The 19,383-nt window shown below is 46.9% G+C and overlaps 6 protein-coding genes and 1 long non-coding RNA gene across 7 annotated transcripts; 4 read left to right on the top strand and 3 right to left on the bottom strand.

Annotated features, from left to right (window-relative positions):
- Nucleotides 1-78: 78 nt before the first annotated feature.
- Nucleotides 79-2,036, top strand: LOC136188550 (protein fem-1 homolog C-like). Its single transcript, XM_065976284.1, has 2 exons — nucleotides 79-1,352; nucleotides 1,405-2,036. Exons 1-2 carry the CDS (start codon nucleotides 93-95, stop codon nucleotides 2,032-2,034), a joined length of 1,890 nt encoding a protein of 629 aa, XP_065832356.1. The 5' UTR covers nucleotides 79-92; the 3' UTR covers nucleotides 2,035-2,036.
- A 351-nt stretch (nucleotides 2,037-2,387) lies between these two features.
- LOC136188043 (uncharacterized) lies at nucleotides 2,388-2,861 on the top strand. The gene is made up of 3 exons (XR_010670092.1): nucleotides 2,388-2,439; nucleotides 2,494-2,604; nucleotides 2,668-2,861. It is a non-coding gene; the product is annotated as an uncharacterized lncRNA (long non-coding RNA).
- Nucleotides 2,603-4,185, bottom strand: LOC136188042 (uncharacterized). Its single transcript, XM_065975767.1, has 7 exons — nucleotides 4,122-4,185; nucleotides 3,571-4,071; nucleotides 3,427-3,521; nucleotides 3,283-3,378; nucleotides 3,134-3,235; nucleotides 2,928-3,065; nucleotides 2,603-2,855 (listed from the first exon to the last, which is right to left on the bottom strand). The coding sequence occupies exons 4-7, from the start codon at nucleotides 3,355-3,357 to the stop codon at nucleotides 2,805-2,807; spliced, it is 366 nt and encodes a 121-aa protein (XP_065831839.1). The 5' UTR covers nucleotides 3,358-3,378; nucleotides 3,427-3,521; nucleotides 3,571-4,071; nucleotides 4,122-4,185; the 3' UTR covers nucleotides 2,603-2,804.
- A 4,589-nt stretch (nucleotides 4,186-8,774) lies between these two features.
- LOC136188071 (serine/threonine-protein kinase PLK1-like) lies at nucleotides 8,775-11,480 on the bottom strand. Its single transcript, XM_065975791.1, has 11 exons — nucleotides 11,270-11,480; nucleotides 11,087-11,194; nucleotides 10,913-11,029; nucleotides 10,646-10,863; nucleotides 10,498-10,593; nucleotides 10,002-10,450; nucleotides 9,848-9,943; nucleotides 9,638-9,791; nucleotides 9,455-9,584; nucleotides 9,260-9,376; nucleotides 8,775-9,203 (listed from the first exon to the last, which is right to left on the bottom strand). Exons 1-11 carry the CDS (start codon nucleotides 11,378-11,380, stop codon nucleotides 8,958-8,960), a joined length of 1,842 nt encoding a protein of 613 aa, XP_065831863.1. The 5' UTR covers nucleotides 11,381-11,480; the 3' UTR covers nucleotides 8,775-8,957.
- A 768-nt stretch (nucleotides 11,481-12,248) lies between these two features.
- LOC136188453 (DIS3-like exonuclease 2) lies at nucleotides 12,249-14,540 on the top strand. The gene is made up of 12 exons (XM_065976186.1): nucleotides 12,249-12,363; nucleotides 12,417-12,463; nucleotides 12,518-12,583; nucleotides 12,633-12,686; nucleotides 12,742-12,843; nucleotides 12,894-12,965; nucleotides 13,061-13,126; nucleotides 13,176-13,254; nucleotides 13,302-13,323; nucleotides 13,370-13,478; nucleotides 13,545-13,702; nucleotides 13,763-14,540. Exons 1-11 carry the CDS (start codon nucleotides 12,249-12,251, stop codon nucleotides 13,572-13,574), a joined length of 762 nt encoding a protein of 253 aa, XP_065832258.1. The 3' UTR covers nucleotides 13,575-13,702; nucleotides 13,763-14,540.
- Nucleotides 14,472-19,300, bottom strand: LOC136187981 (N6-adenosine-methyltransferase non-catalytic subunit-like). Its single transcript, XM_065975687.1, is given in 15 exon segments — nucleotides 14,472-14,839; nucleotides 14,894-15,123; nucleotides 15,180-15,284; nucleotides 16,561-16,754; nucleotides 16,809-16,920; nucleotides 16,985-17,061; nucleotides 17,064-17,082; nucleotides 17,135-17,251; nucleotides 17,318-17,410; nucleotides 17,468-17,612; nucleotides 17,665-17,699; nucleotides 18,036-18,091; nucleotides 18,141-18,228; nucleotides 18,891-19,110; nucleotides 19,179-19,300. Coding segments are annotated over 15 exon segments (1,587 nt in total). The 5' UTR covers nucleotides 19,205-19,300; the 3' UTR covers nucleotides 14,472-14,769.
- LOC136188348 (V-type proton ATPase subunit H-like) lies at nucleotides 15,310-16,391 on the top strand (the record flags this gene model as incomplete). The annotated part of the gene is made up of 9 exons (XM_065976100.1): nucleotides 15,310-15,374; nucleotides 15,429-15,539; nucleotides 15,591-15,675; nucleotides 15,733-15,801; nucleotides 15,852-15,899; nucleotides 15,952-16,004; nucleotides 16,054-16,132; nucleotides 16,183-16,229; nucleotides 16,286-16,391. Coding segments are annotated over 9 exons (663 nt in total), but the record flags the coding sequence as incomplete, so codon positions are not given.
- Nucleotides 19,301-19,383: the final 83 nt, after the last annotated feature.

Raw genomic sequence — 19,383 nt, 5'->3', positions numbered from 1 at the left:
TTTACGTTCGTCATTTTTTGTACATCTTGCGTCACTGGCTTCACGTCATCCCAAGGTGTCCTCGCGCTCATGCGCACACTAAACAAAGGCAAATGGACGAAGTCGGCGTCGATGCGTCGCCCGAATGCGAAGTAATGACAAAAGCACTTCACATGGGCATCGAGACACTGTACGGAAACGCGGATCGGGGCGAGATGGAGCCGTTTAGGCGCAATCTCGACAGTTACTGCGGAATTCTCACCCGACTCAACTATCGCAACGGAAATCGCAGCGAAATCATCGTCGATCTCCTCGGCACGCATCCGCGCAACGGCGGAACGGCTCTCCTCGCCGCGGCGAGCGCAAATTACGTCGATCTCATCCGTTTCATGCTCGACGAGTGTCGCGTCGACATCGAACAGACGGGAAAAGTGAAATCGTTTCAAAAGAACAGCTACGATCGCTTCGTCGAGGGATCGACGCCTCTCTGGATCGCGGCGACGGGAAATCACGTCCATCTCGTACGGGAATTCGCTCGACGCGGCGCCAATCTGAATCACGGCACGAAAACGGGCTCCACCCCTTTTCGCGGTGCCTGTTTCCACGGCAACATCGAAGTCGTCACGGAGTTATACCACGCCGGATGTGACGTCAACATTCCTAACGATCAAAATCAGACAGCGCTTTTGACGGCGTGCGCTACGGGAAAACTCAAAGTCGTCAAATTTCTATTTGGTATCAACGCGAAGCGTGGGAAAGAGTCGACGGGGCTGAACGAGTTGCTCGTCGCCGCGGCGTACGCGAATTTCACCACAGTCGAGTATCTAATCACATTAGACGAATATTCGAAAGAGGAATGCGTTAACGGTCTCGAACTCGTCGGCGCTTCGATCGTCGACGCGGAGAAAGACCAGTCGACGGTTTGGACGGCGTGGAAAATGGCGCTCGCAATGCGACGCGAATTTCTTCCCGAATCGATCGAAATCCTTCACAATTCCCGCCGAAATTCGGCCTATTTGAACGTGATGGAGCCGCGCGACGACGCCGATCTTCACGCGCTCGTTGCCGATCCCGACATGACGCTGATGCGCGCGCTCGCGATACGCGAACGCGTGCTCGGCGCCCAGCATCCGTTCACCGCCCATCAGGTGCGCTATCGCGCCGTCCAATACATTCGCTATCACATGTACGATCGCTGCGTCGAACTGTTGCTCCACTCGCTCGAACTCCAGCGATCGGTTCAGTACAAAATCGATAGCGCCGGATTTCAAGAGGACGAGATTATTCTCGTGTACGCGCGACTTTTTACTTATCTTCATTTGAAGTTGTATCACTCGGACATGGAGCCGTTTTTCGGCGAAGCCGTCGATCAGGTAAGAGAAATATAGATAGAGAGAGATAGATACTTCAGATACTTCTCTTCAGGTTATTCTTGCAGTTGATGAAATTAAATGTTCGCCGTCCGAGGCGAGCGAAAAAGCGTTGAATCGTCTTCTCGTTGCCACGCTTCACCTTCTCGCCGTTTGGCTTCTCTGTACAACGTCGTCGTCGTCCGGGAGCAAAGAACTCCTGCCCGCCCAGAGGGAATTGATTCGTCGTCTCGTGCGTCTCAATCTGCGAAATTCCGACGGTCAAACTCTCCTTCACATGGCGTGCACGTCGAAAACGAAAGGCAACGTCACGACGGATAAGCGACCCATGGACTTTCCGTCGTGCCACGTCATCGACGCTCTCGTCCAATGCGGAAGTCGTCTAAACGTGCAAGATCGCTACAGACAGACACCGCTCCTACTAGCCTGTCATCCCGACTCGAAAGCAAAGCCAGAAGCAATACGGTGTCTCATAAGAAACGGTGCCTATGCTCATTGTCGAGACGAAGCGCAGCAGACGGCCTTTCACTTGACAGGTAATCAACCCGAGTTGAACGAATGCCTCGCCAAAGCGGCGCCCTTTAAATCGCTACAGACGCTCGCCGCGTGCGCGATTATAGATCACGGGGTCGAGTTTCAGGAGAACATTCCGAGGAGTTTGTTAGCTTTTGTGAGATTTCACTAGAGAGGGGAATTCGTTATTTTTTAATTTAATATTATATTCGTGCGGTTGAACGCTAATAGGCGGGTTTTTTTACCTTGCTCTATTTTTTTCCATTCACCTTGCATACTCCTCCTACAAGGAACGAGACATAATGCTAGCCAAACATTCACCAACGTGCGAGTACATGCGCAGTATAAATAAGTGCAGCAGTACAAAGAGAGACAAAGAGAGTAGCGAAGAACGGACAACTAAAGCGAGAGAAAACGTAGCAGAAGACGGCAGACGACGAAGAAGAAGAAGCAGCGGTACGCACGCATTTAGCCTAAAAAGTCTCAAACTCTGAAGCCCACAGCTTGAATTGCGTCACAATTCATAGATCGTCTGATATAGCGATCGACGACATCATGTTCGAGCCGTGCACTCCACGTACGACGAAGGCAATAAGATTAGGATAAAATGATGATTGATTATTGTATATAGGACCGTGTACTTCCGCGGAGAAACAGTGTGCGAATAAACAGTGCTATCGAAGCAATTGGGAATGCAATGGACTCGACGACTGTGATGATGGAAGCGATGAGTTGGGTTGCGGTGAGTGCGCCTTGATACGTTTTATGGTGCTCACGTGTACGCGACGTTTTTTTTTCATTTCAGCCAATGAGTGCGATTTCGAGCAGGGAATGTGCGGCTGGAAGAACGTGCAGTCGGATACGGCGGACTGGACGCGCAGCAGCGGATCGACGCTCACCGATCAGACGGGACCGAGTTACGACCACACTTCGTATTCGTCATCAGGTAAAGGAAACAAACAATTCCAAAGCCATCACAGCAATATCAGACTCCTAAGAAAACACAATAAAAATCAATCAATAATAATATTGAACTAACGAGATGGCAATCGCCGCATCACGTACTCTTTGATTTTCCTCCACTTCAGTCTCATCCCACTCACATCCCCCGCGACTATCTCTGCTAAACTGACCAACGGCTGCAGCCCAAGCGACGTCCAACACGCAAGTAGCCGTGTCAAGAAATTGACCGTCATCCATCGTCTAAACGTAGTACGTAGACCCGGTTCCTCCTATTTATTCAAAATAGCGTTTTAATAATTAATTAATACCACGACTGGACACGTCGACGGACGGCTTCTTCCGCTGGAACGGCAGCCACTGCCTCTGCCGCGTGGGCTGTAACAACCGCTTCCGGTCCACACAAGAGATACCTGCAAAAAATCGTATCAGAAATATCTATAATTTTCATTAGTTTTACCTTGTGATCCTGAGCGCAATGGTCATATAGGTTTGAAGAATTTCTGGGCTCACGCTCGACGAAGGCGATACTCATCGCAAAACGTCAATGATGCGTCTACAAAAAGAAGATAGAAAAAAGTTACGCAATATCTCTTCCCTATACCTGTGTCCATTGACGCTCAGAAATTTCTCTCGAAATTGAAACAAGTCACTGGCTGAAATTCCTTCCGCCGTGGGAAGCAAACGACTTGCAAGAACCTAAACAATTTTCTTAAATAATGCATCAATTTATATCCGCCTTGGTGACCTTCTTCGGTATGCCAGTTGTCGACGGACATGCATACGCTCAGCGATCGACCGCGGCGTATTTCGTAGTTGTCGAGCGCGCGCGCATTGCTTCGCCTCGTCGCGCGACGCGAAGACGGCGAAGGCGTAGCCGCAGAGAAATCCATCATTAGACGTAGCTCGTAAAGTCGTCCGATCGTCTGGAGCACGGGAACGAGTTCGTCTTCGTAGAAATCCCGCGGTATTTTTCCGATGAACACTTCGCAGCCATATGGCGGACGTGGCTCGTCGGGCGGCCAGTCGGGCGGCGGACCGAAGCGTCGTTGGCCGTTCGTCTGCGAAATCATGCAGCCCGTTTTCTCCATGAGCTCGACGAGCTTGCGTTCGTTCGGCGCTCCACTGACGCCTTTGGGAAGAGGATCTCCTTTTCGATAGCGTTGAGCTGGGATGACGCGTTTGGACGGCGGCGGCGGCGGCGAGTCCGGTGCTTCCATAATCTGTCCGACTCGTGCGAGACGTCGACCTAACGGTCTATAGTGGACAAAATGTAGTAGAAAAATCGTTCTCTTGTACCTGTAGCTCCAATGATGACGAACGAGGCGAAGAAGACGGAGAATTCCGATCGAACGCTAGAAGGGAACGCGCGCTAACCCCATTGCATTCCGTGTATTTGGCGCGAAGCTTCAAACGGCGTTTTGAGCTTAATTAATGCTAAAGACCTCTAATTCTCGTGGGAACGTCCCGCCCTCCCCAATAACATCCGGGAAATTGACGTAAAAGCGCGAAGACAATAAAATCCATAACTAGCACCCTGAAGTTTTTTCGATACGTTAGAAATGTCTGATCGATCACGAAAATAAAAAAAATCTTGTGGCGACTTTCTTACAAGAAGATTTTGGAGTTGCAAAAATTCAAGACCGTTCGAACACGGATGATAAAATAGATTTTATCCGTGTTTCGAATGACCCAGCAATGGAAAGTCGCCTCGTGGGGCGTCGTCAGAGCTTCGAGACAGATTTCAATAGAAGTGGGCCGTTGCCGTGACACTCGGATTCACTTTCATGGCCTGTCTCATGATGGTGCCGCACGACCACGGTGGGCACGCTCACGGAGACAACGGATGCAATGCCACTGAAATGGCTACAGATTCCCGGGGTCATGCTCATGGAGGAGATCACGGTCATTCTCACTAGACAGAGAAAAGAAAGACGCTGTCTTTGGAAGCACTGTTAGCTGCATCTTTTTGTTTGCCAAGTCTGTGCGTATTTTTTTTCTGCATGTTAGTAGTTTGATTGTGCCCAGTTCCGTTTCCGTAGCAAATACAGTATATGGCAAGCTCGTTTGAAAAATGTACACTCACTACTAATACACATTCATGCACAGAGAAAAAAAGAAATGAAAACCTTTGACGAACGCACACAGACTCTAACCTCGATCAGTCGTATGCATCCTCCGTCTTTTGATACTGGACACGAGACTCCAACTGCAAATATCTGCAGCACGGCCATACTCAACGCAATGGATGCTATCAATATCAAACTGCTCTTTGCCCACACCACAATCTCGTCGAAACATCCCCTACTCCAAATGTGAGCGTTATCCAATTCGTTATTGGCCTTGAGTCGTCGGACGTCGTAACCGCATTAGGAATTGATTCGTTCGTCTTTGGTCATGCAGCACGAAAAAGGAACGCCGCACGCCTCCGGGGAGGGACTCGAACAGTTGAAATATTCGTTCAAATCCCAGTCGTTCTGATCGACGCCGCCGCAGCATTCAAAATATTCCTGAATCGAATCAATGACGTCGTTCGATGGCGTTACTAACGTATTTCTCGATCGCCGACGTGAGCTCGTTGCGAAAGACGAAGGCGAGCACGGCGATGATTTCGAGAAGAAAAATGACGCCAATGGACCAGACGAATATTTGGAGGAGAATCTTGTGAATCTCGCGCAGGGCCCCCAAGCAGCCGCAGAAGCAGATGATGAAGATGAGAGCGCCGACGATCAGGAGAAGATCGCTGGATCGGTCGAGAACGTTTCGTTGATGTTTTCCCAACCCTTGTCGAACTCCGCGTAGAGACGCCGAAAAGGACGCAGCCGATGATCCAGAAGATGAAGTTGAAGGCGTATTTGATCCACAGACTGACTTCGGACTCTTCTTCGTTGCTTTCTCGGCCCATTTTGTTCGTAAGGGCGTTGCCCTTATGCGCGCGCGCCTGAGAACGCCCACGCCTGAGAACGCCCACGCCTACTGAGCAAAGTCGCGTTGGGAGGATGAAACGGCCGTCTTCGACTCCTTAGGCGGCATGGAAACGCTCGGCACAACGACGTCGTGTCCGCCTTGTTTTACGAGCGGCGTGCTGACGATGCGACCGAGAGACGGCTTATTCTTATTCGACTGTTGTTCGGACTGTGATAAGGGGTCCGATGGGGGTCTCCTCCGTGCCGCTGTCGCCGGCGGCGTCCTTCGGTTCGTCGTGACCGTCTGTGGCGGCGACGGCGACGAAGACGCCGTCTCTTCGACTTCTTCGACGTTCGCTTCGTTCTCCGCCGATGTTTTCGTGTTTTGGGCGTTCGCGATCTTGAATTTCGTATTTGTGGCAGACTTCGAACGCTTGGACGATCGTTCGAACGATGTGCAACGCCTGCGACTGGAGAACACCGGGGAAAAAAAGAAATAATGACTGACTTCCATTCGACCGGATGTGCGCTCTCCCCCTCCCCTCTTTACCTTCTTCAGCGCTTTGAAGACGTTGCACTTGAAGACGTTATCGGGCCCGTCTCGAACGATGTAGCTGAATATCTTCAAGTCGAGCGAATCGTGCGACACGTAGAAAATCCTAAAAAAAAAAAACGATCGCGTGATCGAGCGTGAGGCCTACACGCCAACTTCTCTCTAACCGATATATGGGATGGTTCATCATCAATATCTCCATATCTCGTTCTCGTCAGCAGGAAGACCCTCTTTTCTTCGCGGCGCCTAAGAAACGCATTCGCGTTAGAATCGTTTCTTCTTCGTCGTCGAAGCCCGTTACGAGGTCGTTCGGCTTCATGCCGTGGGGTTGGGAGTCGATTTTGAGGCTGTCGTAGGCGTGAGTGCGAAAAGGGGGGAAGGAGGCCTGATGGCGAGGGGTTTTGAGGGCAGGAAGGCGTTTTGGTGCGATTTCGTTACCTGGATACGTTCGAATCGTTTCGGTGAGATGCTTTACGAAGTCTTCGATCGACTGGTCGAGATCCACGTCGTGTAGAACGATCGATTTGATCGTGCGCGATACTCGAACGAACGAATAAGACGTACGGTGATCGTAGCCATTCTTTACGGTAGATTCTACCCCGTCACGTGATCTAGAAAGACCACTGTGCCTGTCCGTGCCTGTGCTGTAGGGTACAATGTCGCTGGAAGCATTTGGCACAGTACTTTTGATGTTCGATGTCTAACAGAGCAAAAAAAGCGGAGCTTTGGCTGCCGCTAATTCATTTAGAAGACTATCCGGGTTTTGATAAACACTCTTCTGAGAACGAAAACGCCTTCTCGCTCTTGCTCGTCTGCCTCGATGTTTCTTCGTCCTATTCTATTCTTCAATTTTATCACTTTGTCGGTCGCCGCCATCGAAATAGAATGGCTAACTGGCAATTCAAAGTATGATAAACCACCTCGAACCTCCCTGAGTCCCCTAGCCCGAACCGCAAGCGCTCCCTCGCGCCGAAATACGTTATATCGAACGTGTTTCTCACTCGAATCGTTTCAGTAGTTAGATATTGCGCCGAGAGAAGCAACCACACCCAGTTTCTAAACACCGCGTTCTTTCCCATAGCTAACTTCGCGGTATTTGTCCTTTGCGCCTATGGTGGAACTATCGCATCTTCGACAACTTCTACCGTTTGCGGTGCGTATTAGAGCTTTGTCTCCGTAGGAGACAAAAAAAGAAAAAGAGCGGTTTAGGAAAAGTTTGTGTCCGCTACGCATCTTCATCTTTACGTATCATCATTTAGTGTGATTAAACGGGCCGATCGCCACGCCTACGTAAACAATAACACGTCCGCATGCGACGCCTAAATCGACGCGTTCATAGCGCAAAATTCGTCGTAAATCGATTCCAGTGCGATAAGATCGTCGTCGGACCATCGATCGTCGTTTTTAGTCGTGTACTGGCCCTCCGGCTCCGCTTCTTTTCCTGTTGTGTCTATGATGTCACAGGAAGTCGAAGGACAGTTCAACATATCGCTGGCGAGCTTTTGACCGGGGAATAGACCAATGGGACATTCTTCCCACTGTCTCGCAAACGATGACACTTTCCTTTCCACGATGACGATGGGTGGATCCCTTATCATGAAGAGCTCCTCCTCCTCCTCTATAAACATAAGCATCAATTACTTTCAACGCTTTCCTAATCCATTCTTCAATTTCCGGCCTCCTTCCTAAATTTCTGCTTATATGCTTTCGAAGAATTCTCTCGAATGACGACTTGGATATTCGAGGCACCATTCGGCGAGAATAGGCCAGCATAGATCCACGTCTTGCGACGAGCCGTATTCCAATAAACAAATGACCCAAGCAACGAGTCTTCTCTGCTCGCAATCAAGGGAAATCCGTTTGATCATTTCCATGATAATCAGCTGCAAAAAACGCTTCTTTTTCTGCTGACAAAACACCACAAACGGTTTCCAAAATAAGACTTCCTTTTCCACGAGAAGTCCGTCACGCATTTCCACTAAGGAGCCAAAACGCGGAAATTCAATTAGCTCCCTTCAACGTCAATCTTCAACAAATTTCTCAAAATTCCATCCAAATGCTTTCCGTCTCTCCCATCGACATACTTCCAGGACTGCTCAGCTGAGGGAGATAATCGAATAACGGATCTCGCTCCCATATTTGGCAGTGGCATCAATCTACGTAGTGATAGCGAGTGTGGCGGCTGCTTTTTCTACTGCAGAGGGCTAAATTCCATACTAAGCACTAATCAAATCACATTTAATTAACTTTGTGCAAAACATTGCAGACGGCACCACTGCTTCAAGTTATCTCATCGGTACAGTACATTTACATTGCACAGCAGATGCAATAGACATTATTTGCTAAGCTATGACCGACTTGACGCCTATTTCTCTAGATACGTCAACTAATACTACATCACCTAGCATATATTGTTTAAGAACGTTGTGCCTCTTTGTTTTTTAACTCTACTATGGTTATTTTCGTGTTGACGCTGTCGTTGCCCTAGTCTATTAATTTATGAACGTGCTGTACTTGTGTTTGTCATGAAGCTAGCAAATGCTAGCCCTGTATTTACATGCACAAATCAAAGACAAAAAAGACTGACAGTATCAACAGGGGGCCCCCTTCAAAATGCATTCCCCACTGCGTATTAATAATAATAGCTAATACCTACTAATCCCCTCCCCGTACGTGTCACTGAATGAGCTCCTCCGGTTCCTTGACCATTTTCCCGGGCCCCTTCACTGCCGCCGCGTTTCCCATAAGACGCTCGACCATCACGCGACCGTAGTCCAAGCGGGACGCCAATTCCTTGCTGCATCCGTACTGACCAACATCGCTGAGACGATACGTCCGGAAGCGGCTTTTCTCGTCGATATAGCTCACGGCGCCCATGCGAGGACAGACAATAATCTTGGTGTGGTCTCGAAAGAAATTAATCTAGGGAGGGGGAATGATGAGAACGCGTGGCGTGTTATGCGAGTGTGCGCGGAAACCTGAAGTATGCCGAGACTTAGATGAAGGACTATGGCGTTGTGCGTGCGAAACCAACTTCTGAGATGCGGAAGACGAGCGATTTCGTCGCCTTCCTTGGGACCCATAGCAGCTCCAGTCTGCACAGAGGAAATAGGGGGAGTCATATATCGCTTATGTTCTTCTAATGTGTAGTGGTTGTTTATTTTTGTCTTTACCTTGAGGAGATGGTCGCTCATGTAATCGCTGTAGTAATTCAAAAGGGTGACCTTTTTCTTTAGGTGCTCCGGACGCTGGCTGCGCATGTGGAATTCCTCGTGACCGTCGCGGTCAATGTAGTGAAGATTCCTAAAAAGATATCTCTCTTGAGCCTTAACTGTGATCTTTAGCTTTGTACTCACTCTCCATCTGCCGCCAAAAGAATACGGGTATTGTCATTGAATAGGACGCCAACCGAATTGTCGGACAGCTGATAGCCGAGCCCGTATTTGTCCGAATAGTCGACCCATTTGCTGATCCAATAAATAGGCTGAGATGCCGGATCTTCAGCCTCATCTAATATAAAACAAACACACATCTATACAGATCTACATACGTATACATATACATACCCCACTGCTTGCTGCTCTTTTTCTCCGGCTCTTTCTTCAAGCAGTCACTCAACTGGCACAGCAGATCACTCAGAAAATAATCAGACGGCTCAGTACCTCAAATAAAAAAACAAAACTAAGAACCCCGCCTATCCTCTCCCCCCAAATATCATACAAGGACTAAACTCTGTTGCAGTAGGAGGCAGCGGCGGAGCAGAAGAGGGTTTGACAGAAACAGCGGTCGTCGTCGTCGTCGCCGAGGACAGCGCCCTCTTCAAATGACCTGCCACCATTCCGCATCCGTCTTTATTGACGAGACTCAACGGTTTTGGTGGCAGTCCCGACGTCGAAGTAGCCGTTTTCTTCTCGTAGAATCGCGGCGCCATCGTCAAACAGCTGAGCGGAAGTCGAGTCGGCGCGAAGCCGGCGGAGAAGAACGGATCGTTGAGAACGGTTTGCGTCGCGGGACGCTCGGACGGATCCGAACGGAGGAGTCGGACGATGAGTGACTGCGCTGCAGGCGACACTTTGGGCGGAATAAAATAGTCGTTTCGTTTGATACGCGAATAGGTCTCCTCGAAGGATTTCGTCTCAAAGGGAGGCTTTCCAACAAGGAGAGTGTACCTAGAAAATAATAAGGATGCTAGACATTCCCTGCCTATGTAACTTACATTATACATCCTATAGACCACAAATCAACTTCGTAGCTGTGTCCCTTCTTATTCAGTATCTCCGGAGCAATATAATTTGGAGTCCCACATAAGGTCCTATATTACAAGAATTCCTATATTTAAATTTTTCTATGAATTTATTGTGTACCTCTTTCTTTCTCCTTCGTAGTTGATTTTTGCTGCGAGTCCAAAATCGCCGATTTTCAATATCAATCCGTCGTCGAGAAATATGTTGCCAAGTTTCAAATCGCGATGTATGACTTTGACGCCGTGCAAATATTGGCATCCGAGTAGTATCTGTTTCATATAGTATCGAACTTCCGCTTCGGCTAGAACGCGCCGTCGCTTACGCAACTCCATCAAAGACTGAAAATCAAATATTTACACTAGGAAAAAATGGGCGGGGTCAACTCACTCTTCTCCGACAAATTTCCAAAAGAACGTAAACGCTTTCGGAGTCTTCGAAGTAGCCGTGAAAGCCGACGATGTTCTCGTGATTGAGACTTCGATGGACCGCAATCTCCATCGACATCTAGAACGCAAAAGAACGTTCGAAGTGAGGCCCCGCGCGAGGATACGCTCGTCGAACCTTTTCTTTCTGATGCTGTTTCGTTAGGAGGCTCTTCGAGACGATCTTTCCGGCGAATACTTCCTTCGTTGTCATGTCCATCAGTTCGTAGCAGCGCGCGAAACCGCCCTGTGAAAGCACGCGGAGACGCCGGTGAATCGCTGGCGCCTTTGCTACGCTATTTCTTCTAGAGCTGAGACTCACTTTGCCGAGAAACTGTCCCTTTAGGTACGTTTTTCTCGTTTTCGGATCGACGATGTACGTATCGGCGTCCGAATCGGATGCGGCTGTCCTTATTCTGTCTTTTGTCGACATCTTTGGTGCTGAATCGTGGACCTCGGTCTTCTGCTAGGAGTGAGGAAGAACGTTCGATGGGTCCTTTCAAAGACGAACTGACGGAACTGTGGTTCAACCGTCTGCGTAGTCAGGTCACCTGACCCTTGCACGTGACCGTGGTAGTCTGGAGGCCACACCCTTCGCTCGGGAGGAAGGGTCTGGCCAAACGCGCATGGTCCAAGTGTTGCATGCGGTACGCACTAAACGAATTAAGTTATTAGAGACGCTCTACGTCATAGCTTCGAGATCCCAAAAGCGAGACAACTAGGGGAGAATTGGAAAGTCTAGGCGCGGTCTAGGTGATCGTACGCAGAAGCGACGAGCTCCGCAGCTGAGGAGTTCGTCGTTTTCGCGTACTACATTGCTTTCTTTCGCGTACGATCGTCACATTTTCGCGTACGATTGGGTGGCATAAGCGTGCGATCGACCTTGATCACTCATCGCTACTCGTATAAAAACATTCGAGGGCGTAAACGGTTAGAACAGCTAATTGGTCCCTACGTCACAGACAACTCGGCCTGTGATTGGGCCGCACTCCACAGTGCGGGGTGCAACACATCCCCCCCTCCCGTTCCCTCCCGTTTGGCCTGACCCTATGCCACGGTCACGTGCAAGGGTCAGGTGACCTGACTACTGCGGGGGTTGGACGTAGCGCTGCTGGGTGACAGCGCCCGGATGCGACGATAAATCTTGGCGTCGCAAACTGGTATGCATGTTTCAGAACTTTCCACGGGATTAGAGTAAGCAAAAAGTGCTCTTAGAAGAAAGAAATCGCTAAATGTGAAGAGAACTTAGAAAGCACGTGACCTACAGCTGCAGCGCGTTAGGTCACGACATTGTTTACGAGATGAGCGAAAAAGGGCCAGGAAAGCAAGGCTCGAGCAAGTCCAAAGCAAAAAAGTCTCTCCCGAGCAAGCAAGACGCTGCTGAGAGCCCATGCAAGTCTAAAACCAAAGGGAAAGGTTGGAAATCTGCCAGGGGGCAAAATAAAGGCGTCTTACGTTTTCTCTATAAGGAAGCAGCAAAGCTAAACCTAAAGCCACAAATAAAACGCTAGATGAAGTAGCTATAAATGGTTTTTCTCGTACTTCCAAAAAAGCCTGGAGTTATTCGTAGCCGTACGATTCTTATCTAAGTGAAGGCGTCGTTTCCGATGGACTAAAAAGAGGCACATTTATAAAAGTACGAATTCTCTGTTGAATTCCAACCTCTAATTAAATTAATCAATTAGGGGACACTAAGAATTAATCCAAAGAAGTATCAAGACGCTTTCGTACCTAATCCGGTAGACGTCATAAATTTGACGACGATAATCGTACTTAGTTCTTCTTGCTCGCCAGGATGGGGGTTCGGATATCTACTTGCCGGGTTTGACAATGAGAAATCAAGCATTGAATGGAGACGTTGTAGTTATTGACTTACTTCATCGTAGTCAATGGAAAGTAGGCTTTACTAAGGCGCCTGCAAATCCCTGCTCTTCTAGTTATACTAGAGAAAAGAATTAGAAGGTGAAGACGACGTCACTGACGACGAGAAGCGTTTTGTGACTCAAAAAACGGGAAAGGTATGATGCAAAACGGCGCTGACACTAGCAGAAATGCCTCCCATTCATTACGTAGAAGTTCACCTCGTACATATGTGTACTTCCCATCCTCTTAGGTAGTTTTCATTGTGGAGAAAAAGCACAGTAGAGCAACGACAGGCTTTCTGAAAGCCTATGACAAAGTAGAACATTTACCGTTACAGTATTTCTTCCAACTCAGTGGCGTCTTAGCTTGACAAAACGGCAATATTTTCTTCAGTTGATCATCGTCTTCCTCGACTGCTCGTGCCTCTAGCGGACTGTCCCAAAGGTTAACATTACAGGCTAGAGTCTCCTTTATGTCTACAGTTGATTTAGAGTATCTAAAAACGCCGAGCCAGTTTGAAAAAACACTTTTTGTAGCGAAGATAGAGTGTTTGTTACAGTGCTTTGAGCAACGGGCTTCTTCTCAATGGCGGCTGCGGCTGGAGTAGTGCAAAGCAACGTCTCTCACTACCAACTAGAAGACTTTTTGCTGAAAATGGCCAAAAAATGGTAGAAACTGTTCCAGCGGTATCAGGAGATGCCGCCACCGCTCAACTCTTTGTTGACCCTTCCCAGGTAGCGGCTCTAAAGAACGCCCTCCATTGAAATTTCAGCGATGGAAAGACATATGGGCAAATATGAAAGGTAGAAACTTTTTGTCAACTTTTCATTGACCTTCCCAGCTAGTGGCTCTAATGGACTGCTTTGATTGAAAGACTTTGTGTCACGAAATGGTATTTACTAGGAAGTAGATGTTAGAAAAATCCCCCTAACCCACCCTTTCATTAATGTAGCAAAGACTTTCATCTCCTTCGCGTCAGTTGCGTCATACGGGCTCTATTGTTGTGCAAGAGTTTGGTATTTTGAAAAACGTCTCGGTTCGACTACCAATAAGAAATTGTCTACCATTGCCAATGAAGATCGCATTGATCGAACGAAAGAGAAAGCGAGAATCAGAGATCTGATCATGAGCCCTTCATCGTTGCCTACGTTTCATGTTTACCTTGGGCCTCACCGAGCAGGAAAATCGCGTGCAATGATGGAAGTAGTCGAAGAGTTGCGCAAGGAAGGAGTCAAGGGTGTTCATTACGTCACTGTAAAGAAGCAACTCTATACGTGTCTTTCTGAAGCCTTCTCCGTGGAATATATGGCCTTTTAAATGCGGTCCCTAACTTAAGCAAATAAAGAAGCAAGAATACATTGAAAGGTACGGAAAGTATTTGGAAAAGAAAATGAAAGAGGAGAAGAATATTGAGCAAGAAAGAAGTGGGAAAAGAGATGGGAGACATGGAAATCCGTTCCCAAATGGGGAATTGGAATCAACGTCATCGTCGACAAGGAGAAAAAATGGTAACCAAGACAACCTCAATAGCCGTGCAATTCCCCTTCTCATCGGATCTCTAGTTTGTGAACCGTCGTTGTTCTGTGTTAGCTAATGTATGGTGATGAGTTAGGTGTCAAATGACGTCAGACAGAAAGAAAGTATGTCAGTAGATTAGCCAGGTCTTCATTTTTGTCAATAAAAATTTGTGCCACGTAAACATAATAGCCTAGTCAAAAAAAGTCTTTAAAATGAAAAAAGGACATCATACACTGTAAAGGGAAATTAGTCCACATGCGGCCACGCGGTCGCGAGTACTTCTCTTGAGTAAGGATGAGTGACGATGGGCCGAATTCTCTCGTCGATTTAGTGTCGGTGAATGAAGGCCTTTCGCCGTACACGTCGACCAGTCTTCCTTGTACGTCGCTCCGGGAATCTCGCAAACGTGAACGTGCACGTCGACGAATCCAGGCAGACGAATCAAATTGCGAGCCGTGATGCAGTCGATGTCGGAGTGAACGGGCGGATAACCGCCGAGACGATGCAAAGCCTTAGAAAAAAACGACGAAGATCAAATCCAAACGACTATTTATAATTATCTTACAGAGACGAGCAGTTTGGCGCATTTGATGTCTGAATGGAACAGTCGACGACCATGCGTCTCGCCTTGTAGCCCCACAATAAGTCGGACGGGCGACGAAGACCGCGATTTTTGCCGGGCAAATTGACGACCAAGTCGAATTTTTGATTCATCAAATAGTGAGCGATGCTGCATACGTCGTCGCTCTGACTCGACGTTTCGCTGTCCTGAAACGGCCACTCCATTGTCTGAATCTAAAAGCGAAACAGGTTAAAGCGAAACGGAGGAGGGGAAAAAAGAACAAACAAACGTTTATGCCATGCTCCGAATAAAAGTCCGCAGTCCCTATACTCCCATAGAGCTGATAGCCAAGCTTTTCTAGTAACTTAACCGACTCCAGCAGCTCAAGTTTTCCCTAACACAAACAAAGAAACGAATAAGCCCAACTTGTATTGAGAGGAGATCACTACAGAAAATCGTTTGTGTCCCATCACTGTCTAGATGGGTATCACCATGACAGAACTAATCGAAAGTCTCCTATAGAGATTTCTCTGTTTAGATTGGCGAAATTGTTAAAGGGTCGTTATCTCAGTTTCCAACTTCAGTATCAGCTCATATTCTGCATGTGGCTATTGGCTTTCAATGCAGAAATTGCAGCCAAGCTCAACGGGTATCATAAGTACATATCTACGAAATGATTTTGACGTGGTTTCTTTTATAGATACGGTATCGTTGTTCATCGTTCGGACATATTGAAAAATTCGATTAAAATCAAGGTGCAAAGAATCTGCATTGCAGCACTTCGCGTGAGAAAGTTCAAGAACGATAAGAGAGACGTGTATCTATTTATGGCTCTTTTTCAGAATCTCGCTGAAAAGCCGGAGAATGCCGGTAACAACTGCCAAAGCATGATTCAACAACGCGTCTCACAGGCAATAACTTTTTATATAGGAATAATTATACACTGACGTTGACAATTCAGGTTTTGAAAGTTTTAGCTGGTCGCAGTTGGGAAGACGCAGAAGTCGAAGTAAGCATCACATAATCTACAATAGTATGGCTAGTATGACGTTTGCGTTTAGGCTGACTTGCAATTTCTTCAAGAAACACTCAGCAGCAGTTTGCAAGATCTCACGTAATTCATATAGACGTTCAACGTATTGCCTATACTCGTTACAACGTAGCTCGTTTGACGAATGCGTAACCGAAGTGAAGTCAGGTCGACTCGAATGGTCACCTGCTCACAAATCAGATAAATTTTGGGTACACAAAGAACTTTTACAATTATGACTATTTAACCCGTTTTGTTCTAGCGTGAAAACGTCACGAGATTCAATGACAGAGGCCACGAAATTATAGGGTAATGGTATTGATAATGAGGAATTCTCTTATTTTTTATATTGTGCTATTATGTAGGCTTCTGCTTCATTTGTTGGAGGACGCGGATGACCCCCAAACTCTGGCCATTGCTTCGCATGACATTGGCCAATACGTTAGATGTTATCCACGCGGAAAAGCGTAAGATCTATTAGTCGATTAATTAATACTACTTATTCTTCTTTTTGAAATGTGCATCACCTGGTTGTAATTAAATTTCTACATGGAGCTGGCGCGTAATTGCCCATGGGCGCTCCCGCATAGGAATAGTCGCGGGGTGCAATGGGTCCCGGTTGCCCAGCCCCACTACCCACCTGAGGCGGTCCCACGTTTGAAATCGGCGGCGGCGGTCGACCTCCCTTGCCTTTGGGCACAGGGGATTTCGGACGTAGCATTTCGATTTCGTTCTGATAGCCGAGAACGGCGTCTTCTGGTTTCTCGAAGTAGCTCTTGTACGCGTCATGAGAATAGTTCGAACTGGACAAGTCAGGACCGAGAGTCAGCCAACCTAGAAGGCACTGAATAGCATATACGTAGTAGTGCTAATAATACGAACGCTTACCTGGTCTAATTGCAGCATCATCTCCAAATAGATGTAGTCGCCTTCTGCCCAAGCAAAAGTGCTCCATAATGTTGAAAAGTTCCGTTGGCTTTTCTGTGCTTCCGATTGTTAACTATACAGGCAGGAAACAAACGCTGCGTGCATATGCGCTTGAATGGCTACTCGATTGCGCTCACATCTTCTGTTATAACGAGATCGATATCCACGTTGGAATGAATGAAATCCGTGTCGACGCTTCTCCTAACAGTTCCTTGATTCCCACCAGACAGTGCTCCTAAATCAGAGCAAGTTTCTTTTTCGTAAGAGTACGAATTTCGTTTGCGTACCTTGCAATGCTGCATAACTGAATTAGGCTCCAAGTAAGTAATGTGGCCGGGATTCTTAAAATTCGTGTTAATCCAGCAAATATCCTCGCACCTCCTGTAGCCCCACTTTCTTAGGCACTACACCAAGAAGACCGCAGATACATATACACATACCACAGTCAAATCAATCGATTGTACACTCACTCTTCTTCCCCAATCCAATCCTTCAGCAGCTCCACACCAAATGAAAACGAAGCTACGAGGAGAGCCAATATTCTCTACCTCTAACTTCAGAACCTAGACTCGGAGCTCTTTTATTACAAAAAACGCATTCACTCTCAATGAAGGACGCACATCTTCCCACTGCCACGGTTTCTGATTGACGACGACTCCCGAGGCGCGACGGTGATATTCCTCCTCTGGAGGATTCACGTAGATGACGTCAAATTTGACGTCTATCGATTTCAAGTCAAACGCCTCCAAGTCACATTTCAAATACCTAACATTCAGATAAAAATGCGCGTATTGGATATGTTCATATTAGGGTTTACATCGGAGGCGTAGCTCGTTCTTGAAGACGCTTCTCCTAATAATAAAGAAATTCGACATTGAGTACAGGGTTTAGCTAAGAATTTTTAAGTGTAGGAAGAGGGTCTGGAAGCATAGATATAATATATTAAGCTAGAAGCAATACTCCAAGAACAAGATTTTACTCGGGAAAAATGTCTGGTTTGTTTTTCGCGCAAAACCGGAAAAAAGGTGAACGTAATGGTAAACGTGGAAGAGAGTATTGCTAGCATAAGGGTGACGAATAGAGTTTTAGTGAGGCCCCTGAAACGGTTGGAAGGCCTGTGGCTGACGCTGAGCAGCCCCAGTATAGTGTAAACTATTTATTTGGTATAGTAGATTATTTATTTCGTACTTTGAGTTGAATCAGTTCTTTCAACTTGGGATACTCTTCAAAACGATCCTGAATTCCTGAAGAACTCCATTACGAAATTAAATATTTATTTGTATGGTCTGTTACCGGCATCTCTAATAAAATTCTGAGGCCTTTGTCCGGTGTCAACGTAGTGCTGAGAATAGTCATTGTGAGGATTGGCACTCTGCGTTCCCTGAAAAGAAAATTCCGACTATTTAATTACACCAGGGCGCGCGCGGGCTTGGTCGCGCCATGGTGGGAAGGGCTCTCAAACGTGTTCCGCCAAAATCTGAAACTGTGGTTCAAAATTGTCTTAGACAATTTTCAAAAATTGTCCACAGTTCTTAAGAATCAATAGGGACGGTCTTACTCTTCAGTAATTTCACTACAGTCCTTAATTAAGAATCAATGGGGACGGTCTCACTCTTCAGTAATTTCAGTACACTCCTTAATTAAGACAGACAATTTTAAAATTGTCTCGGGGACGATTATTAGAATTGTCTTAGATGATTTCCAAAAATTGTTTCGGACAATTTTTAAAATTGTCTTTGACGATAATTAAAATTGTCTTAGACGATTTTTAAAATTGTCTTGGACGATAATTAAAACTGTCACGAACGATTTCTAAAATTGTCTCGGACAATTTTAAAATTGTCTTGGACGAAAATTAAAATTGTCTTGGGCGATTATTAAAATTGTCTGAGTACTGTAATTGTATTAGAAATAGAAAATTACTCACAAGGTCCACGAGTAATTTTATTAAGAATTATTAGATACCGTGGCGTGCCGAGCGAGGTTGTTTGGGGATCACATGGCTCACAAAAGGCCATCATTATCTAGTTACGTTCAACTTGCCTTCAAAAACGTGCTCGATCCCTTATAGATCTCCTGCACTTCCTCGTCCTCTTCGTTCCCGCGATCTTCCGCGCCCCCCTCTTTCTTCATCTCCTTCTCACCCTCCTTCTTCGTCTCCTTCTCGTCTCTCGTCGTCGCGACGCGATCCTCCTGGCTCTCGATCGCCTTCTCGGCGGCGGCGGTGTACACTTCGAACGCATAGCGTTTCGCTGTCGTGCTTCTAGACGTTGGGGAAGGAAAAAAAGAACGATTTTCGGACTTATTTGCGCGTTTATTTGTTCGATTCACTTTTGGTACTCCTTCAGACTTTCCATGTAGCCTTTTCGCTCTTTCAAATCGGCGCGACTATGCACCAAATAGGCGAGAGCGTCGACGCTTTCGATTCCCAGCTGAAAGCGATTGACGTCAAAATCAACAGATACAAGTGATTGGCCTAAACAAAAGATAAGACGAAAGTTGAGCTTTCAAAAAAAAGAGAATAGGGAGAAACTAG

This window comes from Oscarella lobularis, chromosome 6 (genome assembly GCF_947507565.1).
Source record: "Oscarella lobularis chromosome 6, ooOscLobu1.1, whole genome shotgun sequence".
In the NCBI taxonomy this organism is placed as follows: Eukaryota; Metazoa; Porifera; class Homoscleromorpha; order Homosclerophorida; family Oscarellidae; genus Oscarella; species Oscarella lobularis.
This window is presented reverse-complemented; position numbering and strand designations above follow the sequence as displayed.